This window comes from Neophocaena asiaeorientalis, unplaced genomic scaffold (genome assembly GCF_003031525.2).
Source record: "Neophocaena asiaeorientalis asiaeorientalis breed wild unplaced genomic scaffold, Neophocaena_asiaeorientalis_V1.1 scaffold70, whole genome shotgun sequence".
Lineage (NCBI taxonomy): Eukaryota > Metazoa > Chordata > Mammalia > Artiodactyla > Phocoenidae > Neophocaena > Neophocaena asiaeorientalis.
The window spans coordinates 5,389,031-5,407,039 of record NW_020175410.1 but is presented as its reverse complement, the minus strand read 5'-3'; the positions used below and the strand labels follow the sequence as shown (position 1 = coordinate 5,407,039).

The 18,009-nt window shown below is 36.7% G+C and overlaps 1 protein-coding gene across 1 annotated transcript in view; it reads right to left on the bottom strand.

The window, feature by feature from the left end:
- The window catches only part of THSD7A (thrombospondin type 1 domain containing 7A), a 440,791-nt gene that overhangs the window by 69,286 nt on the left and 353,496 nt on the right, over positions 1-18,009 (bottom strand). Inside the window, exons 9-10 of the mRNA XM_024767036.1 lie at positions 14,089-14,204; positions 73-205 (exon numbers count right to left, since the gene is read on the bottom strand). Coding sequence (XP_024622804.1) covers positions 73-205; positions 14,089-14,204 — 249 coding nt within the window. The remainder of the gene's footprint in view (positions 1-72; positions 206-14,088; positions 14,205-18,009) is intronic.

Sequence of the window (18,009 nt, the reverse complement as noted above, 5' to 3'; positions counted from 1 at the left end):
GTCAGAAAAACCATGAACCTGAAGTATTTTGCTTAGTGCATCGCTCAGAAGGCTTTTCCTTCACTCCATTACCTGTAGCTTTGGCACACCTGAGGGGCCTCGCAGGCCTTCTCTTCATAGAGAGGATCCGTGCAGTCCTTGCCTCCATTGGCTGGCAGCTGAATGATGACCCGGTGCCGAGTCTGCTTCCTGATTCCGGAGTCCCCTGGAATGAGGCAGCTTTTTAACCTCTGTTCTCTGCACTGATGAAAGAATCTCCAAATACCAGCCTGTGTGAAGAAATTACATTGCTTCCAGCTCCATGTGCTTTGACATCCCTGACTGAGAGGCCTCGTCTAGTCATTTCCTAAATTCTCCTGGAGACCGCTTGTATTGAAAGCCAATCAATGTATATTTAAAAATGTGAAGAATGGAGAAAATAGTTCCATAGTCAGCTAGTCTTCCTAATGCTCACTTACAACGTAATTGCTCTTTTGTATGCTTCTTCCCCCTTGAGAAATATGACAGATCTAATTAATCTGTTTTTCTCTGCCTTAAGTTTATTTTCATGCCGTTTCATATAGCCCTGTTTACCACATGGGACTCATACACATCTAATGAATCTTTCTTAGGAGAATATATTCAATGTTTTAATGTGAAATTCTATTTCTTTGTTATTCACTTAATTTGAAATGTATAACTCGTAAATTATTCTAGTCATTTATTATTCATGTTAAACACTTTAAGATCTTTAATTCAGGTCACATCCTAAACATCCAAGCTGTAAGTAGTGAAATGAAAGTCGTTTCCTAGAGGCAGAATTTTTAGAGAAGCATTCAAAATAGCGATAATTACTATAAGTAGGTTACTCCAAATTATGTTACAAAAACAATGGAAATAATTAAGATTTACCTTCGATGAAGATATCAAATTGACAGTATTGCTGATATAAAGATGCTCAGAATTTTTTAGTATGAGAAACAGATGATATATAAGACTTGACAACTTTAATAAAATACATACTTGACAACTTACAATATATACACTTTAAAGATGAATAGCCATATGTCATGAATTTGCTTACAAAAGAATTCCCTAAAGAATTACTTTACTAGAGTTCCCCTGATGCATTTACATGTTTTCTCAAGATCATTAAATATTTGATATGTAGACTACAGAAACAGAGAAATTTAGAAGGGTTAGCAGCCCCTAACAGTGAAAGTTTAATCAGAACTGAAATGAAATATCCTTAAAGTCACTGTGTTCGTAGAAAAATATGATTTGACAAATAGAAGTTTCCAGTAATGGAACATCCTTTGACATGAAGTCAGGGTATCCCTCAACACAGTCTGGCCACTGACTCCTAGCAGCGTGACTTGAAGATTCCTGTATTAAATGGGAGAATGGATCAGATTAGTGATTCCTAAATGTCTGACTACATAGGAGAATTTCTTTGAAAAAATAAAAACCAAAAACCAAAAGCAGATTTCTCGGCATATACCCAGAACTACTAAATAAGAATCTCTTGGGAGCTGGATGTGGCAATCTGTGGATGTGGGAATCTGATTTTTACAAAGCTTGCCAGGAAACAGTGATAAACAGCTAGGTTTGAGATCTACTGGAATGAGTGACCATGGATGTCCCAATTTAAGATTCTAGAATTTGCATGTAACTTTTTAGGATTATTCCTATAGTGCGGGAAACCTGTACTGTTAATGACTGCATTAACTATTTTAGTGAATAGTTGGAATACTACAGGTAATGAAGTATGGAACTAGGGGGTGGAGGTAGTGGGTAGCAGAGAGTTAAAGTATTTGGAAATATTGCCATAGACTTTTTAAAACTGTAGCAGTAATAGTTTGAATGCCAGCTGCAGCTTTTACATATTAAGAATAATTTATCTAAGAAAGATCGAAGAAGTGCCAATAGGACTTTTAATAAAATTGGTAATGCTATCTCCATCCATTATATTGTTCAATGACCCTTATTTTAAGGCCCACGTGATAAATTCCTCTAATAATTTAGAGCTAGGAAAAATCTTGTTTCCCTTGACAATCCCTTAAGAATCCACTGTGCTTGTTTGTTTCTTTGTTCACCAGAATCTCAGAGCTAATTTTCTTCTCAATTGCAGGAGCTTACCTTAACTTTGATTTTATATTATCATTTTTCTCTTCTTCTCCCCTCTCTCTACCCTATTTACTAACTGACTCCATGCTTTTTTTTACACTATTATCTATTATTTTTCCTTTTGTTTTATATTTATGCTCTGTCTTTCATCTTTTAAAAAGCCTATACAAACTAAATGAGCATTCTTATCATTTGTTTAGCACTGGGGGAAGGCGGGAGGCGTGTGTTTGTTTTTTAACAGGGAAAAGAGGGAAAGACCAAAGAGGATCAGGTCTTTGTTTCCCAGGTGGTCGAAATTCTTAAGAGTCAATAACTCTCCAACCCTTTTTAACCTGCAGATAAAAAATAGACATAGAATGGAGGCCAAGGGATCCAAAGACTAGAGGGGACAATGAGAGCAGCATCACTGGCACCATAGAGACTGAAGCTCCTGGTCATTAACTACCTAAATATCACCTGGCATATACCCAGGGCTGTTCAGATTTGGGAAGCCGCAAGCAAATGTTAGTGTTTCAATTCTACTTTGTTTATTGACTTGAAAGCAAAAAAGTCACCTAATATAAAATTCTAAAACATTCTAGTGCCTTCTCATCACAATCTCCACAAGTTTGTACTTGATATATAACACCATGATAACTCTTTTCACTTCCATAATAGATTCCACAATGGGAATCCATTTATGCTTATAAAAAAGTTCAAAGACCTTAACCTTGCACAGCCCACAGGAGAGAGACTGTGACCTGATTAAAGTGGAACATTCCAAAGCCGTAACACCTAGAGAGGAAGTTTAATGGGGTTACACAGGAAGTGTCACGACATCCACGTTTCCACCCACTGGGAGGTTCGTTTCTTCTCAGATCGCAGTTAGCAAATTACACGTACACTCAAAGAAACAGCACTTTAGAGCTCTGCCAGTTACAGAGCCCTCAAATCAGTACGCAGACAAAGGGAAAGCTACAGTACATGTTAAAAAATAAATTAATAAGAGTGGAAGGCTCCTAACTAATAACCTGAGTTGGCAAGTGTGGAATTTTACAATCTTCAGAGTTTCCCACCTATATTTACACCCAATTTATTGTATGAGGTGGGGATACATACATAATTTCCATTTATCTTTGTGTTTTAGCACCTAGAACAGTGCTCACACAGCATAAAGTCTTAATAAATGTTTGCTGAATGAGCAAACACATTTATTTCACTTCTTCTCAACTGGATTATAAATTAGCATTTTCTTTTCCTTTATATCCATTTCCTTAGAGTATTATGCACATGGGTACTAAGTCTATTCTTTAGTATTAATAAAAAAATAATTTATCATTTTGTTCATTGGAAATAATAAGCATGGGAAAAATAAAGGAATAATCCTATAGTGTTTATACTTGAAAATACCTACCTAGGATAGGTAGAGAAAAAAGGGATTATATATTCAGGAAACATTTATGTGGTAATGGGCCCTAGAGACTCAGAGGATATGTAATCTCTCACTCAGCTACAGCACTTTTCAGATATCTTAAGACATTCAAGATAAGTTTCACTGGAGAAGTTCCTTGATGGAAGGATTTAAAGGACAGGCAAAACTAAGATGGGTTAAGCTGGAAGCGAGGCGGATGGCAGGCTGCAGCAGCACAGTGAGGAAACTGAAAGGGAAACGTTTCATGCAAGAAGTCAAATGTAAAGGCAGTTATTGGACCCTTGAGGGGTAATTCTAGCATAGTGCTGTTTGAGGGCATCAAGGTAGGAAAGATGCCTCTGCAATATCCCTGCTAGCTGTCAAGTCAATAAATTTAGCAAGAAAAAAAGGAGCAAACACAATCTGAGCAGCCAAGTGTATTATTTGATCAAAAGTATTGATTTTTTAAAGATTAGAGTTACAAATAATTTATATGCATAAATATTTTCCATCTTTAATAAAGCCCTTTGTAAAGATTTATGAAAATTTGGAAACATTAACAAGTACACTGGTTTGAGGATTAAATTACTTTCTGTTCAATACTGATGTTTACCAGCATTGATTTTTCAAGGCACATCATGAGAGAGGGCTGAATAATATTTCAAATTACTCTGCTTGTTCTTCCTGGAATCCTAAGCTACTCTGTCCCATTTTCTGCAATACTATACTGTAATTTTACCTATTTAAAGTGACTTTAAAAGGAGGGTAGCTCTACATTTTCCTAAGTTCAAACTCTTACAAAATGTAGATTTTACCTACAGAATTAAGTTTAAAAGAACCACCTCATTCCTGAATTAATTTTCGTTTGCTATCATCTATCCTTGAACATTCAAAATTTCAAGCATTTTTTTTTTTTTTTTTTTTTTTGCGGTGCGCGGGCCTCTCACTGTTGTGGCCTCTCCCGTTGCGGAGCACAGGCTCCAGACGCGCAGGCTCAGCGGCCATGGCTTACGGGCCCAGCCGCTCCGCAGCATGTGGAATCTTCCCGGACCGGGGCACGAACCCACGTCCCCTGCATCGGCAGGCGGACTCTCAACCACTGCGCCACCAGGGAAGCCCTCAAGCATTTTTTAATTGCACACAGAAGTCAGTGTAATTTCAACGAAGCTTGCCTTATTTCCATTTCATACCAAATAATGAAAAGCTAACTACATGTCATTGCTTTATTTTCCCTAAGACAAAAGGCTAGTCTTCTGTAACACCACTGTATCCTTATTCTCAGTTACAGCAGTCTACAGGTAAAACAGAAAAGGTTTCTCCCAGCACACAAAGCATCTTGACACTGTATCCAACAGCAAGCCCCTCTGCCAACCCCCTAGGCTTTCTTTTTTTCCTCAATACACAACTATAGTTATTCTTTTTAAGTCTAAGTGCCTAGGTTTAAGATTTCTGAAAGCCTTTTGTTCTAGGAGACTCAACACAGAGCTGCCAAATAGAACAGGTAGGGCTGATCTGCTGGTGGTGAGATGTGACCTGAGCTTGGCCAAACACAGCTCCACATCTCAGAACCTTTTGCTCACAGGACAGCAGATTCCTGAGCTGGCATTCTTGCACTCCTTGGCCACTACCACCCAGGAGCTTCAGAGAAGACTAGTATTCTAGTGGCAGCACACATTTTAATTCACAGCAGTTACCTACCTTTCACCAAGAGACTATCCCAACTGAACCCATTACATCTAACATGCCTGTCGCACCACAAGAAACTAGCACCCTCAATCCCCACTGCATGTCTTCCATCATACCTGGACCACAGCATGCAAGCTGTGTATAACCTTATTCAATTTCTCTTTCTTTTCTATCCTCTAATCTTTCCACCACTGTACCTAAAGGAACACACTGTCTCTCATCTCCAATCTCTTCTTAGAAAGTTTCCTTCACATTCTTTGCCAGTGGAGGCTGGCTCTACCTAGCCATTTTCCAGTCTTTTCTCCTCTCTTTACCTTTAAAAATATCTAACTCCTCTGAAGCTCCTGTCATCAATTTTATCATCAGCTAACTACTTTGTAGCACTCATCCCCCAACATTTCATTATTTAATGACCATAGAACATCCTTCACTGTAACCCTTTCTCTTCCTACCCCTGCAACCCCTTTGGTGGTTTGGGTATCCACATGGTTATTCCATCCAAGGCACTGGACTCTTTACTGTACCTCCTCACCTCTGATGACCTTTTCCTGCATCTTGTATCAATCACTAGCTCTTCTGTTCACACCCCTGATGATACCATCATCCATACCTGCACATTCTCATCTTTGAACATATTAATTGCTGGTCACTCCTCCTAACCTTGTAGTTCACCTAATTTACTAAAAGTGAAAGTTCATCTTACTAAAAGTTCTTCAAACTCAATCAAGATTGCCAATCCACTTTCCCAATCACTTTTTCACTATGTCATCCCTTTTATGACCTCACTTCCATCCCAACCCACCTTAGATTCCATACTTCGTTATTACATAAGCACTCTAATGAAAACACCCTTGACTCTCTGTTTTTCTCTCCCTTTCTTGTACTCTTCTGGAAAAGCCCTGACCTTAACCAATGCTAATTATCCTTTTTAAAATGCGTGACTAAATGGGTACTCCATGTTGCCTATTACAAATTCTCTTACATATTACTAACTTGCCCACTTTTGTACTCTCCAAAATGATGTCACATCTTCTCTCTCACCCACCCTGCATTGTTCACTTGATCCTTCACATGCATCGAGACATTAGAGCAATCATTAAATGCCTTTTCTGTCTCATACCACCAGAAAGTAAGCTTCCTAAACGCAGGAAAATTGTTTTCCTTGTTTACTGCTATATCCTTTATATTTAAAATTGTGCCTGGTAAATCGCAGTTACTTGAAAAATCTGTGTAGAATGAAAAAAGGGAATGTTTACTTAAAAAACTATGTATGATGTTTAACGACATAGTGAAGCATCTAAAAACAATTATCAATAAATGTACCAGCAAATCCTCAATAATAATAATCAGAAATTTGTATTAGTAAGTTTTCCTTCATCATGACCTAAATACTTTCCACATATTGCAACATAATTGAACTTCTAAGAAAGAATGCTTTCAATACGTCAAGTTAAAACATTTACCAGATTCTGACCATATGCACTATGTAGTGCCTTTCCTACAGGAACTTATAATCACTACAGACAACAAATAATGTAGCTGTAGCTGAACTACAGTTCACAAAGCATAGAGTACTCTACCGTATGTTATTTCATTTTTGCCACATAACAACTCAAAGATGTTATAACCAAGGCTTGCAGAGATTAAGTATCTGGAGAGATTAAGGTCACTTGGCTGCTTTGTGGCCAAGATAGGTGTCCAAACCAGATCTGCTGATTCAAAGTCCACTGACTCCATTATACCATGAAACTCACTACTCATTTTTATGTTCCAAAACTAAAACCTGTGTCCTACTATATATGAGTAAATCCAATTTGGTCTTCTACAACCTGCCTCTGTTCTCCTTTCCAACTTCACATCTTGACTCTCCTCGACATACTCCAAGCTCCAGTGGGTTAGATCCCACTTTCTTTCGAACAATACATCTTTTTCATGGTCACTAAGACTTTTCCTGATGGCTTTGATCACTTGGGATTCTTTTACGCATTCTCTCTTTCAAAAAGGCCTCTTTTACCTTTTTTTTCAACAAGATTTCCCCTAATATTTTCCCTGTCTCTTCCTTAGAGCTCTTCCTGTTTTACCACTAAATCTTGTCATTGAACCATGTAAGTCTTACATTATCTGATCTATGTAGAAGAGTTCTACATTGTAAATGAGATCAAAAGCTTTTTTGAAGTTCTTCTCTGTGGGGCCATCAATGTGCTAGTTAAGTACAGTAATCAATAAATTAGAACTGCAGTAAGTATTTATGCATATTACAGATGAGTATTAATTTAATAAACACATGTACAGTATTCACAATCTATTTGTTCCCTCATCTAGCTGCTCAAATTTTTTCTTTCTTTTTTTTTTTTTGCGGTACACGGGCCTCTCACTTTTCTGGCCTCTCCCGTTGCGGAGCACAGGCTCCGGACGCGCAGGCTCAGTGGCCATGGCTCATGGGCCCAGCCGCTCCATGGCATGTGGGATCTTCCCGGACCGGGGCACGAACCCACGTCCCCTGCATCAGCAGGCGGACTCCCAACCACTGTGCCACCAGGGAAGCCCTGCTAAAAATTTTTTAAGTGCCTTGTATAAGTTATCACAGTTTGTCACATAAAATTTTCTGTATTTTATAAATGGTCAGAGAAGAGTAAATCAGTCTCTTAGAACTGTAAAAATCATCAGCAGAGATCAAGTTAAAAATCATGTTATTTGATGAAATTTCACCCCTATTCAGTTACTCATTATCCTCCTTCCCCTTATTTATCTTTCTTCGAGCATTCATCATTGTCTGATTTATGCCCTGGCTTACAGTACCACTGAATCTAGAACTCTTCAAACCTGATATTTTTCATGCCATGCACAGCAACCCAATGGAATGACTTGCCCAAGATCTTACTGTAAGTGAAATCACTGAGACCAGACCCTGGGGTCCCTCACCTGCACCATGGATTCCCCTACCTCAAAACTTTGACCACTGTGGCTGTCAGTGCTCACTGGCCATTTGGAGAGTGGATCACTGTGGGGTCCCAGATCCCTATATTAGCCCCTAGCAAGTACTTGATGTCCTTTGAGAGAATCAGGAGAAGAAAGCTAAGGAGAGATTGGTTCAAGATGAAGTAGAAGGATGTGCTCTCACTCCCTCTTGCGAGAACACCAGAAACACAGCTAACTGCTGAACAATCATCGAAAGGAAGACACTGGAACTCACCAAAAAAGATACCCCACATCCAAAGACAAAGCAGAAGTCACAATGAGGCAGTAGGAGCAGTGCAATCACAATAAAATCAAATCCCATAACTGCTGGGTGGATGAGTCACAAACTGGAGAACACTTATACCACAGAAGTCCACACACTGGAGTGAAGGTTCTGAGCCTCATGGCAGGCTTCCCAACCCAGGGGTCCAGCAACGGGAGGAAGAATTCCTAGAGAATCAGACTTTGAAGGCTAGCGGGATTTGATTGCAGTACTTCTATAGGACTGGGGGAAACAGAGACTCCACTCTTGGAGGGCACACACAAAGTAGTGTGCCCATCGGGACCAGGAGCAGGAGCAGTGATCCCATAGGAGACTGAACCAGACCTACCTGCTACTGCTGGAGGGTCTCCTGCACAGGAGGGGGGTGGCTGTGTCTAACCGTGAGGACAAGGACACTGGCAGCAGAAGTTCTGGGAAGCACTCTTTGGCATGAGCCCTCCCAGAGTCCGCCATTAGCTGCACCAGAGAGCCTGGGTAGGCGCCAGTGTTGGGTCACCTCAGGGCAAACAACCAACAGGGAGGGATCCCAGCACCACCCATCAGCAGACAAGTGGATTAAAGTTTTACTGAGCTCTGCCCACCAGAGCAACAGCCAGCTCTATCTACCACCAGTCCCTCCCATCAGGAAACTTGCACAAGCCTCTTAGATAGCCTCATCCACCAGGGGGCAGACAGCAGAAGCAAAAAGAACTACAATCCTGCAGCCTGTGGAACAAAAACCACTGAAAGTGAGGGGATGGAAAAAGATATTCCATGCAAATGGATATCAAAAGAAAGCTGGAGTAGTAATACTCATATCAGATAAAATAGACCTTAAGTAAAGAATGTTACAAGAGACAAGGAAGGACACTGCATAATGATCAAGGGATCAACCCAAGAAGAAGATATAGCAATTATAAATATATATGCTCCCAACATAGAGCACCTCAATACATAAGGCAACTGCTAACAGCTATAAAATTGACAGTAACACAATAATAGTGGGGGACTTGAACACCTCACTTGCACCAAAGGACAGATCATCCAAACAGAAAATTAATTAAAAAAAATACAAGCTTTAAATGACACAATAGACCAGATAGATTTAATTGATATCTATAGGTCATTCCAACCAAAAACAGCAGATTACATTTTCTTCTCAAGTGCACATAGAACATTCTCCAGGATAGGCCACATCTTGGGTCACAAATCAAACCTCAGTAAATTTAAGAAAATTGAAATCATATCAAGCATCTTTTCTGACAATGCTATGAGATTAGAAATCTATTACAGGGAAAAAAACATAAAAAATATAAACACATGGAGGCTAAACAATACATTACTAAATAAGCAAGAGATCACTGAAGAAATCAAAGAGGAAATCAAAAAATACGTAGAGACAAATGACAATGAAAACATGATGATCCCAAACCTATGGGATGCAGCAAAAGCAGTTCTAAGAGAATTTTATAGCAATACAAGCCTACCTCAAGAAATAAAAAATATGTCAAATTAACAATCTAACCTTACACCTAAAGGAACTAGAGAAAGAAGAGCAAACAAAACCCAAAGTTAGTAGAAGGAAAGAAATCATAAAGGTCAGAGTAGAAATAAATGAAATAGAAAAAAAGAAAACAATAGCAAAGATCAATAAAACTAAAAGCTGGTTCTTGGAGAAGATAAACAAAATTGATAAACCATTAGCCAGACTCACCAAGAAGAAGGGGGAGAGAACTCAAAGCAAAAAAATTAGGAATGAAAAAGAAGTTACAACAGACACCGCAGAAGTATTTAAAGATGATACAGATGGAGACATATACTATATTCTTGGATTGGAAGAATCAATATTGTGAAAATGAGTATACTGCCCAAAGCAATCTACAGATTCAATGCAATCCCTATCAAATTACCAACGGCATTTTTTACATAACTAGAACAAAAAAAATCTTAAAATGGAGACACAAAAGACCCCGAATAGCCAAGCAGTCTTGAGGGAAAAAAACAGAGCTGGAGGAATCAGACTGCCTGACCTCAGACTATACTACAAAGCTACAGTAATCAAGAGAGTATGGTACTGGCACAAAAAACAGAGATATAGATCAATGGAACACGATAGAAAGTCCAGAGATAAACCCCCACACCTGTGGTCAATTAATCTATGACAAAAGAGGCAAGTATATGCAATGGAGAAAAGACAGCCTCTTTAATAAGTGGTGCTCGGAAAACTGGACAGCTACATGTAAAAGAATGAAATTAGAACACTCCCTAACACCACACAGAAAAATAAACTCAAACTGGATTAGAGACCTAAATGTAAGACTGGACACTATAAAACTCTTAGAGGAAAACATAGGAAGAACACTCTGTGACATAAATCACAGCAAGATCTTTTTTGATCCACCTCCTAGAGTAATGGAAATAAATAACAAAAATAAACAAATGGGATCTACTGAAACTTAAAAGCTTTTGCAAAGCACAGGAAACTACAAACAAGACAAAAAGACAACCCTCAGAATGGGAAAAAATATTTGTAAATGAATCAACAGATAAAGGATTAATCTCCAAAATATATAAACAGCTCATGTAGCTCATTATTAAAAAAACAAACAACCCAATCCAAAAATGGGCAGAAGACCTAAATAGACATTTCTCCAAAGATGTACAGATGGCCAAGAAGCTCATGAAAGCTGTTCAACATCACTAATATTAGAGAAATGCAAATCAAAACTACAAGGAGGTATCACCTCACACCAATTAGAATGGGCATCATCAGAAAACCTACAAATAACAAATGCTGGAGAGGGTGTGGAGAAAAGGGAACCCTCTTGCTCTCTTGGTGGGAATATAAATTGGTACAGCCACTACAGAGAACAGTACGGAGGTTCCTTAAAACACTAAAAATAGAATTACCATATGACCCAGCAATGCCACTACTGGGCATATACCCAGAGAAAACCATAATTCAAAAAGAAACATGCAGCCCAATGTTCATTGCAGCACTATTTACAATACCCAGGTCATGGAAGCAACCTAAATGCCCATTGACAGACGAATGAATAAAGAAGTTGTGGTACATATATACAGTGGAATATTACCTGGCCATAAAAAGGAACGAAATTGGGTCATTTGTAGAGACGTGGATGAATCTAGGGACTGTCATACAGAGTGAAGTAAGTCAGAAAGAGAAAAACAAATATCATATATTAACGCATATATGTGGAACCTAGAAAAATGGTACAGATGAACCGGTTTGCAGGGCAGAAACTGAGACACAGATGTAGAGAACAAATGTATGGACACCAAGCTGGGAAAGTGGTGGTGGTGGTGGTGGTGGTGGTGGTGGTGTGATGAATTGGGAGATTGGGGTTGACATATATACACTAATATTTATAAAATGCATAACTAATAAGAACCTGTTGTATAAAAAAATAAAAAATTAAAAAAAATTAATTTTCAATGATAGGTTTTTTTAAATGAGTAACTTATATCTATTATTCTTCCCTTTCCAGACATATATAATACATAATAAGATAAATTCTTAGACTACTAAATTGGTTCTTAATTCCTGGACATATTCCAATATCTCAAATTAGTTTCAAATTAGTTTGGGATATTCCAATATTCCAAAATATCTTATTTCTAATGAAATGAGACAATTTTACCTGATTTCTCATTTTGAGGAGCGTCTATCCTGGAATCAATTTAATGAAACCTTTTCTAGTTTATTATTTTATTTTATTTTATTTTATTGAAATGCTTTAGACCAAAAGAACAGTTATTTTGAAATATTTTACTCAAAATAAGGAAATGCCCAATATAAAGAAAAGGCAAATTTCTACTTTCAAAAATTTTACTTACAAATGTTAAATTTGTGTGAGATTATTAATCATGTCATTATAAATGTAACTGCCTATGTTTTGGAATTATTAGTAAATGGGCTGTCTCATACCAATAGAAAACATCAAGTATAAAACATCCAGCATAAAATTTTCAAGCACATAAATTCCATGTAATAAATAAGCTTTTTCATTGTAGCAATGAATAGACAACAATTATCACAGATATACTACCTTATGAGAAATACTAACCTACAATCCTACTGCTGATTATGACCAAACTAAAGGATATCATATGTTATTTAGTTTTTAAGAAAGTAAGGGGATAAAAGAAGAAAATCTGGATAAAATTGTCAATGACGTTGCTTTTTCAATAAGATTAATGCCATTAACGTTTTTAAAGAGTTAATGCTAACTCTTTTTGTCCCCAAAACTTTTAAAATGCCTTAAAAGACTTTTCAAATCAACATTTTCTATTCTTGCGCACTATGTGGTTTAATTTATTTGCTATTTCAAGGGTATTTAAAACAGAAAAAGCATGAAAAGGAACTCATGTTTCAACTATATAAAATAATCACACTGCAAAAACTATCCATTATTAAGTTTATAATCTTATGTAATATCTTCAGGATTTAAAAAAATTCTGGTGATTTAAAACAGTGGTTAAACTAGAAGTTGATTCTTTTTTTTAATTTTTATTTATTTATTTATATTTTGGGGGGCTGCGTTGGGTTTTCATTGCTGCGCACTGGCTTTCTCTAGTTGCGGTGAGCGGGCGCTGCTCTTTGTTGCCATGCACAGGCTTCTCATTGTGGTGGCTTCTCCTGTTGTGGAGCACGGGCTTCAGTAGTTGTGGCACTCGGGCTCAGTATTTGTGGCTCACAGGCTCTAGAGCACAGGCTCAGTAGTTTTGGCACACGGGCTTAGTTGCTCCGCGGCATGTGGGATCTTCTTGGACCAGGGATCAAACCCGTGTCCCCTGCATTGGCAGGCAGATTCTTAACCACTGAGCCACCAGGGAAGCCCTAGAAGTTGATTCTTAAATTGAATCTCTCTAGTGAGAGTCAAGAAGCAAAAGTAAAAGCATAAAAGGAACTGAAGAAAAACTGTCTCTATTTGTCGGGAGAGTAAAATAAAAAATAGGAGACAGTGTCACTTGTGACACTGAGAGACAATGTGATCACTTACTGCATAAGTCACCTGGAGAATGCTTACATCTTTCTCAGCAGCAATGAGAAAGGACCCTATCCTGGAGGGTAAAGAATTAACAAAGTATCTGCCATGGTATTAAAGGGTCTTTGTCTGTGAGTAATGAAAGCAAAAACAAGCTAAACTGGGAACAAATCCTCGTCTTGTAAATGCCTCATGTCATGTTAAGTGTTGGCAGAGGTACAATTTGATCATTTTTCTCTTTCCTTTATTTCCATCCTTTGGGTCATATAATTGAAACTGTACTGAATCTGGTCCCATGGCTATTTCTTGCCACTAAGTAGGTTGAGAGCCATGAGTACTGAGAAGATCACTCTATATTCTTTTTGAAATACATAAGGCCACTATACATTCTTCTAGAATCAATGTTAAAGGAAACATTAATAAAGTTTAGAATCCTTTCACCTTGATCTATAGTATAAAGTTATTTAAGTCAGTCTTGGCATAAAACTCATTTGTTTGGTACTCTAGAAGCTGTATTATTTTCTAGAAGGAAGCCAAAATTTTATGGCATTCATGCCAAACCAGGATTACACAGCCAGCCCCATGTAAGAATAAAAACATTGCTCAACCAAAGGAACTTGGAGGTCCCAGTGAGAGGGTTCCTAGGTGAACCTCCTTCAAAACTCTGCAGATAATACCTTCTTTACATGAGGAAGGGCATGATGTCCAGTCACTGTATGGCGTCACGATACAGTCCTTCCTACAAGGAAGCAGACAGGGCTTCACTGTTTCAGGTCGAAGGCTTTCAGGACACCTGGGAAAAGCAAAGGGAAACTACTAGACCTCTACAGTAATCCAGAAAACCAGGTAATTTAGTATCTTTAGAATTTTTATTGCTGAAATTGCTAAACAGGCATCAATCTGTATTATTTAACTTAACCTCTAGGATCCTTTCTGCTTTTGACAAGGGCTATAAAACCAAGATAATTATTCCGAACTGAAACTCAAGGCAGGAAGTGTAAATTTAATTACAGTAATTGTGCTATGTATTAGAAAATATAATAATTCTATTTTATCCATTTATAACAATCTCTCCATTAATAAATCTGTATTTTGCAACATGCTTTATAAGAAATTTATGGAAGTTCAAATTACCAATTTAAGGACCCAAGGCTACATCTTTGTATAACTAAATAGGCTTATTGCCAATTATAATCTTCCAGGTTATTCTGCACTTTATTTTTACAAAATATGTTTAGCACAAAATAAATTTATAATGGAGTATATTCTATACATAGTATATGCTCAAAAACCAATATTGTATTTACAGCTAAGTATTTCATAACAAATAAGTAAAAAAATAATAAAAGTGTATAGCTCATTAAGATAAACAATTTTTGCTTTATTCCTGGTTTCATTCACTGTCTCTACTCTTATCTTTTCTTCCATTTTATTCCTAGTTTTAAATTATTGGGTTTTAAATATTTTTATAAATTACAATATTTTTAGAACAAAAAGAGTAATATAAATAAAACAAAAGTAGCCAATAAGTAATTTAAAGAAAAATAAAACACTGTGTTCTTGACATAGAGTAAAATTTATTATTATTTTAAAAAAATACACCAAAAATATATTAGGAAAACAAGAGAAAAATAATGACAAAACACTGAAATGTCTTACACTATATAAGGTTTTCACTTCCTAAAAGATAATTTTAGGAAGCTGATATATGAGTTTTAAATATACTGTTTTGTTTATTGTATACTTATTACATGGTTTTCACATTTTCCAATTCTTCTCTGCATCTTCACAGTCTGATTCTACTATCATGAGTGGTCAAATGTTGGTCAGGAACACTAGAAGAAGATGTATATTATGACAACAAAATATAATAACATAATTCATGTAACTAAAAGTACTTAATGTTCTGATTCCTAAGAAATTCTCTTTTGAGGTCATATCAATCTCTGACAAGTAAGCTAAGAGGCAGTGAAGAAATAAACCAAACAATCAGTGTAACTGTTGCTGGAATAATTTGGCAAATTAGTGAAAAATGGGATTTAAAAATACTCCCCATAGAAGAAGCCAAAGTTTTTGTTAAGTCAAGATAAACTCAACAAGTAAGTTAATCAGGTTTTCAGAACTGAACTATGAGTGAAAAAACCAACATCATTCATTTCCTTCTCATAATTTCTTTACAGTGCTTTGCTGACACTTCATTTTTAATATATCTATAATTTTTTTATCTATATATCCTATCTCATCCAGAAGTATTATGTTCTATTCAGCTATACAGATACATGCCTTTCTCTCTCATTCTGTAACACTAGGGTTTATTTGAAAGTGGATTTAAAAAAAATATATTGGATTCAACATTTCAAAAAGAAATTATCTCCCTGGTTTATGTTGAGTATAGGCCTGGATTTTCCTAATTGCTATGCCTACTCAAGGTCATGCACGGCAAAGAAATTCAGATGAGAATCATAGAAGGCAACGTTTTTTTACAATTGAGTTTATAAATCACTAGAATTATAACTTAACCTACATGCTTAACCAGGAAATATTATATGGCAAAACCCACATATAATCCTGTTAATTCTTTTGAAACTATGGAATTATTGATTAGTAATTATTATTGGAAGCACTCCTCCTCAATGAGGCAGTTTTATAACTTTAACAGTGGGAGAGCATTACTCAATTACATGCTCTTCAAATTTTAGCCCTCAATAAATCAACGGAATTTACGTTATCATTGACAACCTCCAAAATTCTGTTTTATATGGTTTAGAAATTTTCTTAGCAAGATACTTGGTTAACTGTGGAGAAAAAAATTACGAAAAACAAAGCCATTAAATGAACACACAAAGATAAATTATACAGCCTAGATTACATCCAGTAAAATGAATTCAGACTTCCTTTGGTGAGGCAATTGGTTCAGTCAACATGCTTCTTTTCTCCTTTGTACTGTTTGTATTTAGTGTCTGTGGTTTAAATCAAGGAATTGATTTTCCCCCAAATCTTATTCAAGGTCAAATTAAACAGATGTGATAGGAGTCGAAGTTTGTTACTCGGAGGATAGATAAGATCAATAACATTGATTTTACCATTGCACAGTAATCTGTTTTATTAAGAGGAGTTTAAAACAAGGTTTCTATTTGCATTTTTGTTTCAAATGCCTAGTACTGAAAAGCAGTCATCGAATTTAACCTAGTATTTAGGCATAAGGGTAGTAACATTTTCTTTTGAATTCACAGTATTTGCTTAATTTTTTAGAACTTTAAGGGCAAAGTAAACCCATTTGATTTAACAAATCTATACTTGTATCCAGGTCATTGAATAAAGGCTGCAAGGGTAAGGCACATTTTTAATGGATTATTGTGGTGGTCTGACATGGAGCTTCAGGAAACCCTTTCTACTCAATGATTTAATAACATTAATCCACCAGGCTTTTCCACACATAGGCTTGTGCGTATGTACATCCAATGCTCAGAAATATATTTTGTAGTTTGCATAGGTGAGGAAAATACCAACAGCAACATCTAAAAAGTGATTAACTGCAAAATAGGAACAGAGTGAGCTTACCCATAGAAGCTCAGCACAGCAACCCTCCAATCTGTACCATGACAAGTTGGTCAGGTTATAACCCTCTACAGTGAATATTTCTACCTCTCTGCTTGTCCCAGAAAGACCCACAATTCTCCAGCACTTGGGACTTCCGTTTCTGTTGTTACTGCTATTGAATTTTAATACACTGCATATTAATGTCCTTTGTTACATTCATTACAACTTTAGCATTATTTCTATTAAAATATTGGTTTGGGGCTACCTATTAAGCATGTGGCATTGCTTTTCAGTGTATTCAAGTCTTCTTGGCATGTATTTTCTAATATATTTCTTAATTTCAAAGTACATAAACAAATAAAGTATGGGACAAAATACTGCTAATGTCCAGAACCCTGGCCAGTAGTAAAAAACAACTCATAATGGGATTCTTATTTATCCCCTGGAGTTTGTCATATATCAGTTACATTATCCTTTCCCTGAAACACTAAGAACTATCTCAAATTTTTAAGAGAAAATACAATTTCTAAGGTTTATTGAGTGCTTACATTACTACATTTTCTTTTCATTAAATCCTTTCAAAAATTTTTGAAAACTGAAGCCAGAATCTGTTAAGTAGTAAGCTTAAGATCACACATGATATCTAAGCACTTAGCCAAGTATTTGGAAATTATGAGGCCATTTTTATACCAATGCAAACTTATGGGTTTTACTTTCCATGTTTCACATGGCTAAGATGATTTGAATTTTAAAAGATTTATGCTGTCTAAATATCAAAAGGTAAAGAGTTCTTTTTTCCTCTTGGCATATATATATATATATTTTTTTTTTTTAAAAATAAATTTATTTATTTTTGGCTGTGTTGGGTCGTCCTTGCTGCATGCGGGCTTTCTCTAGTTGTGGAGAGTGGGGACTACTCTTCGCTGGGGTGCGTGGGCTTCTCACTGCGGTGGCTTCTCTTGTTGCAGAGCACGGGCTCTAGGCGTGTGGGCTTTAGTAGCTGCAGCATGCGGGCTCGGTAGTTTTGGCTCACGGGCTCTAGAGCGCAGGCTCAGTAC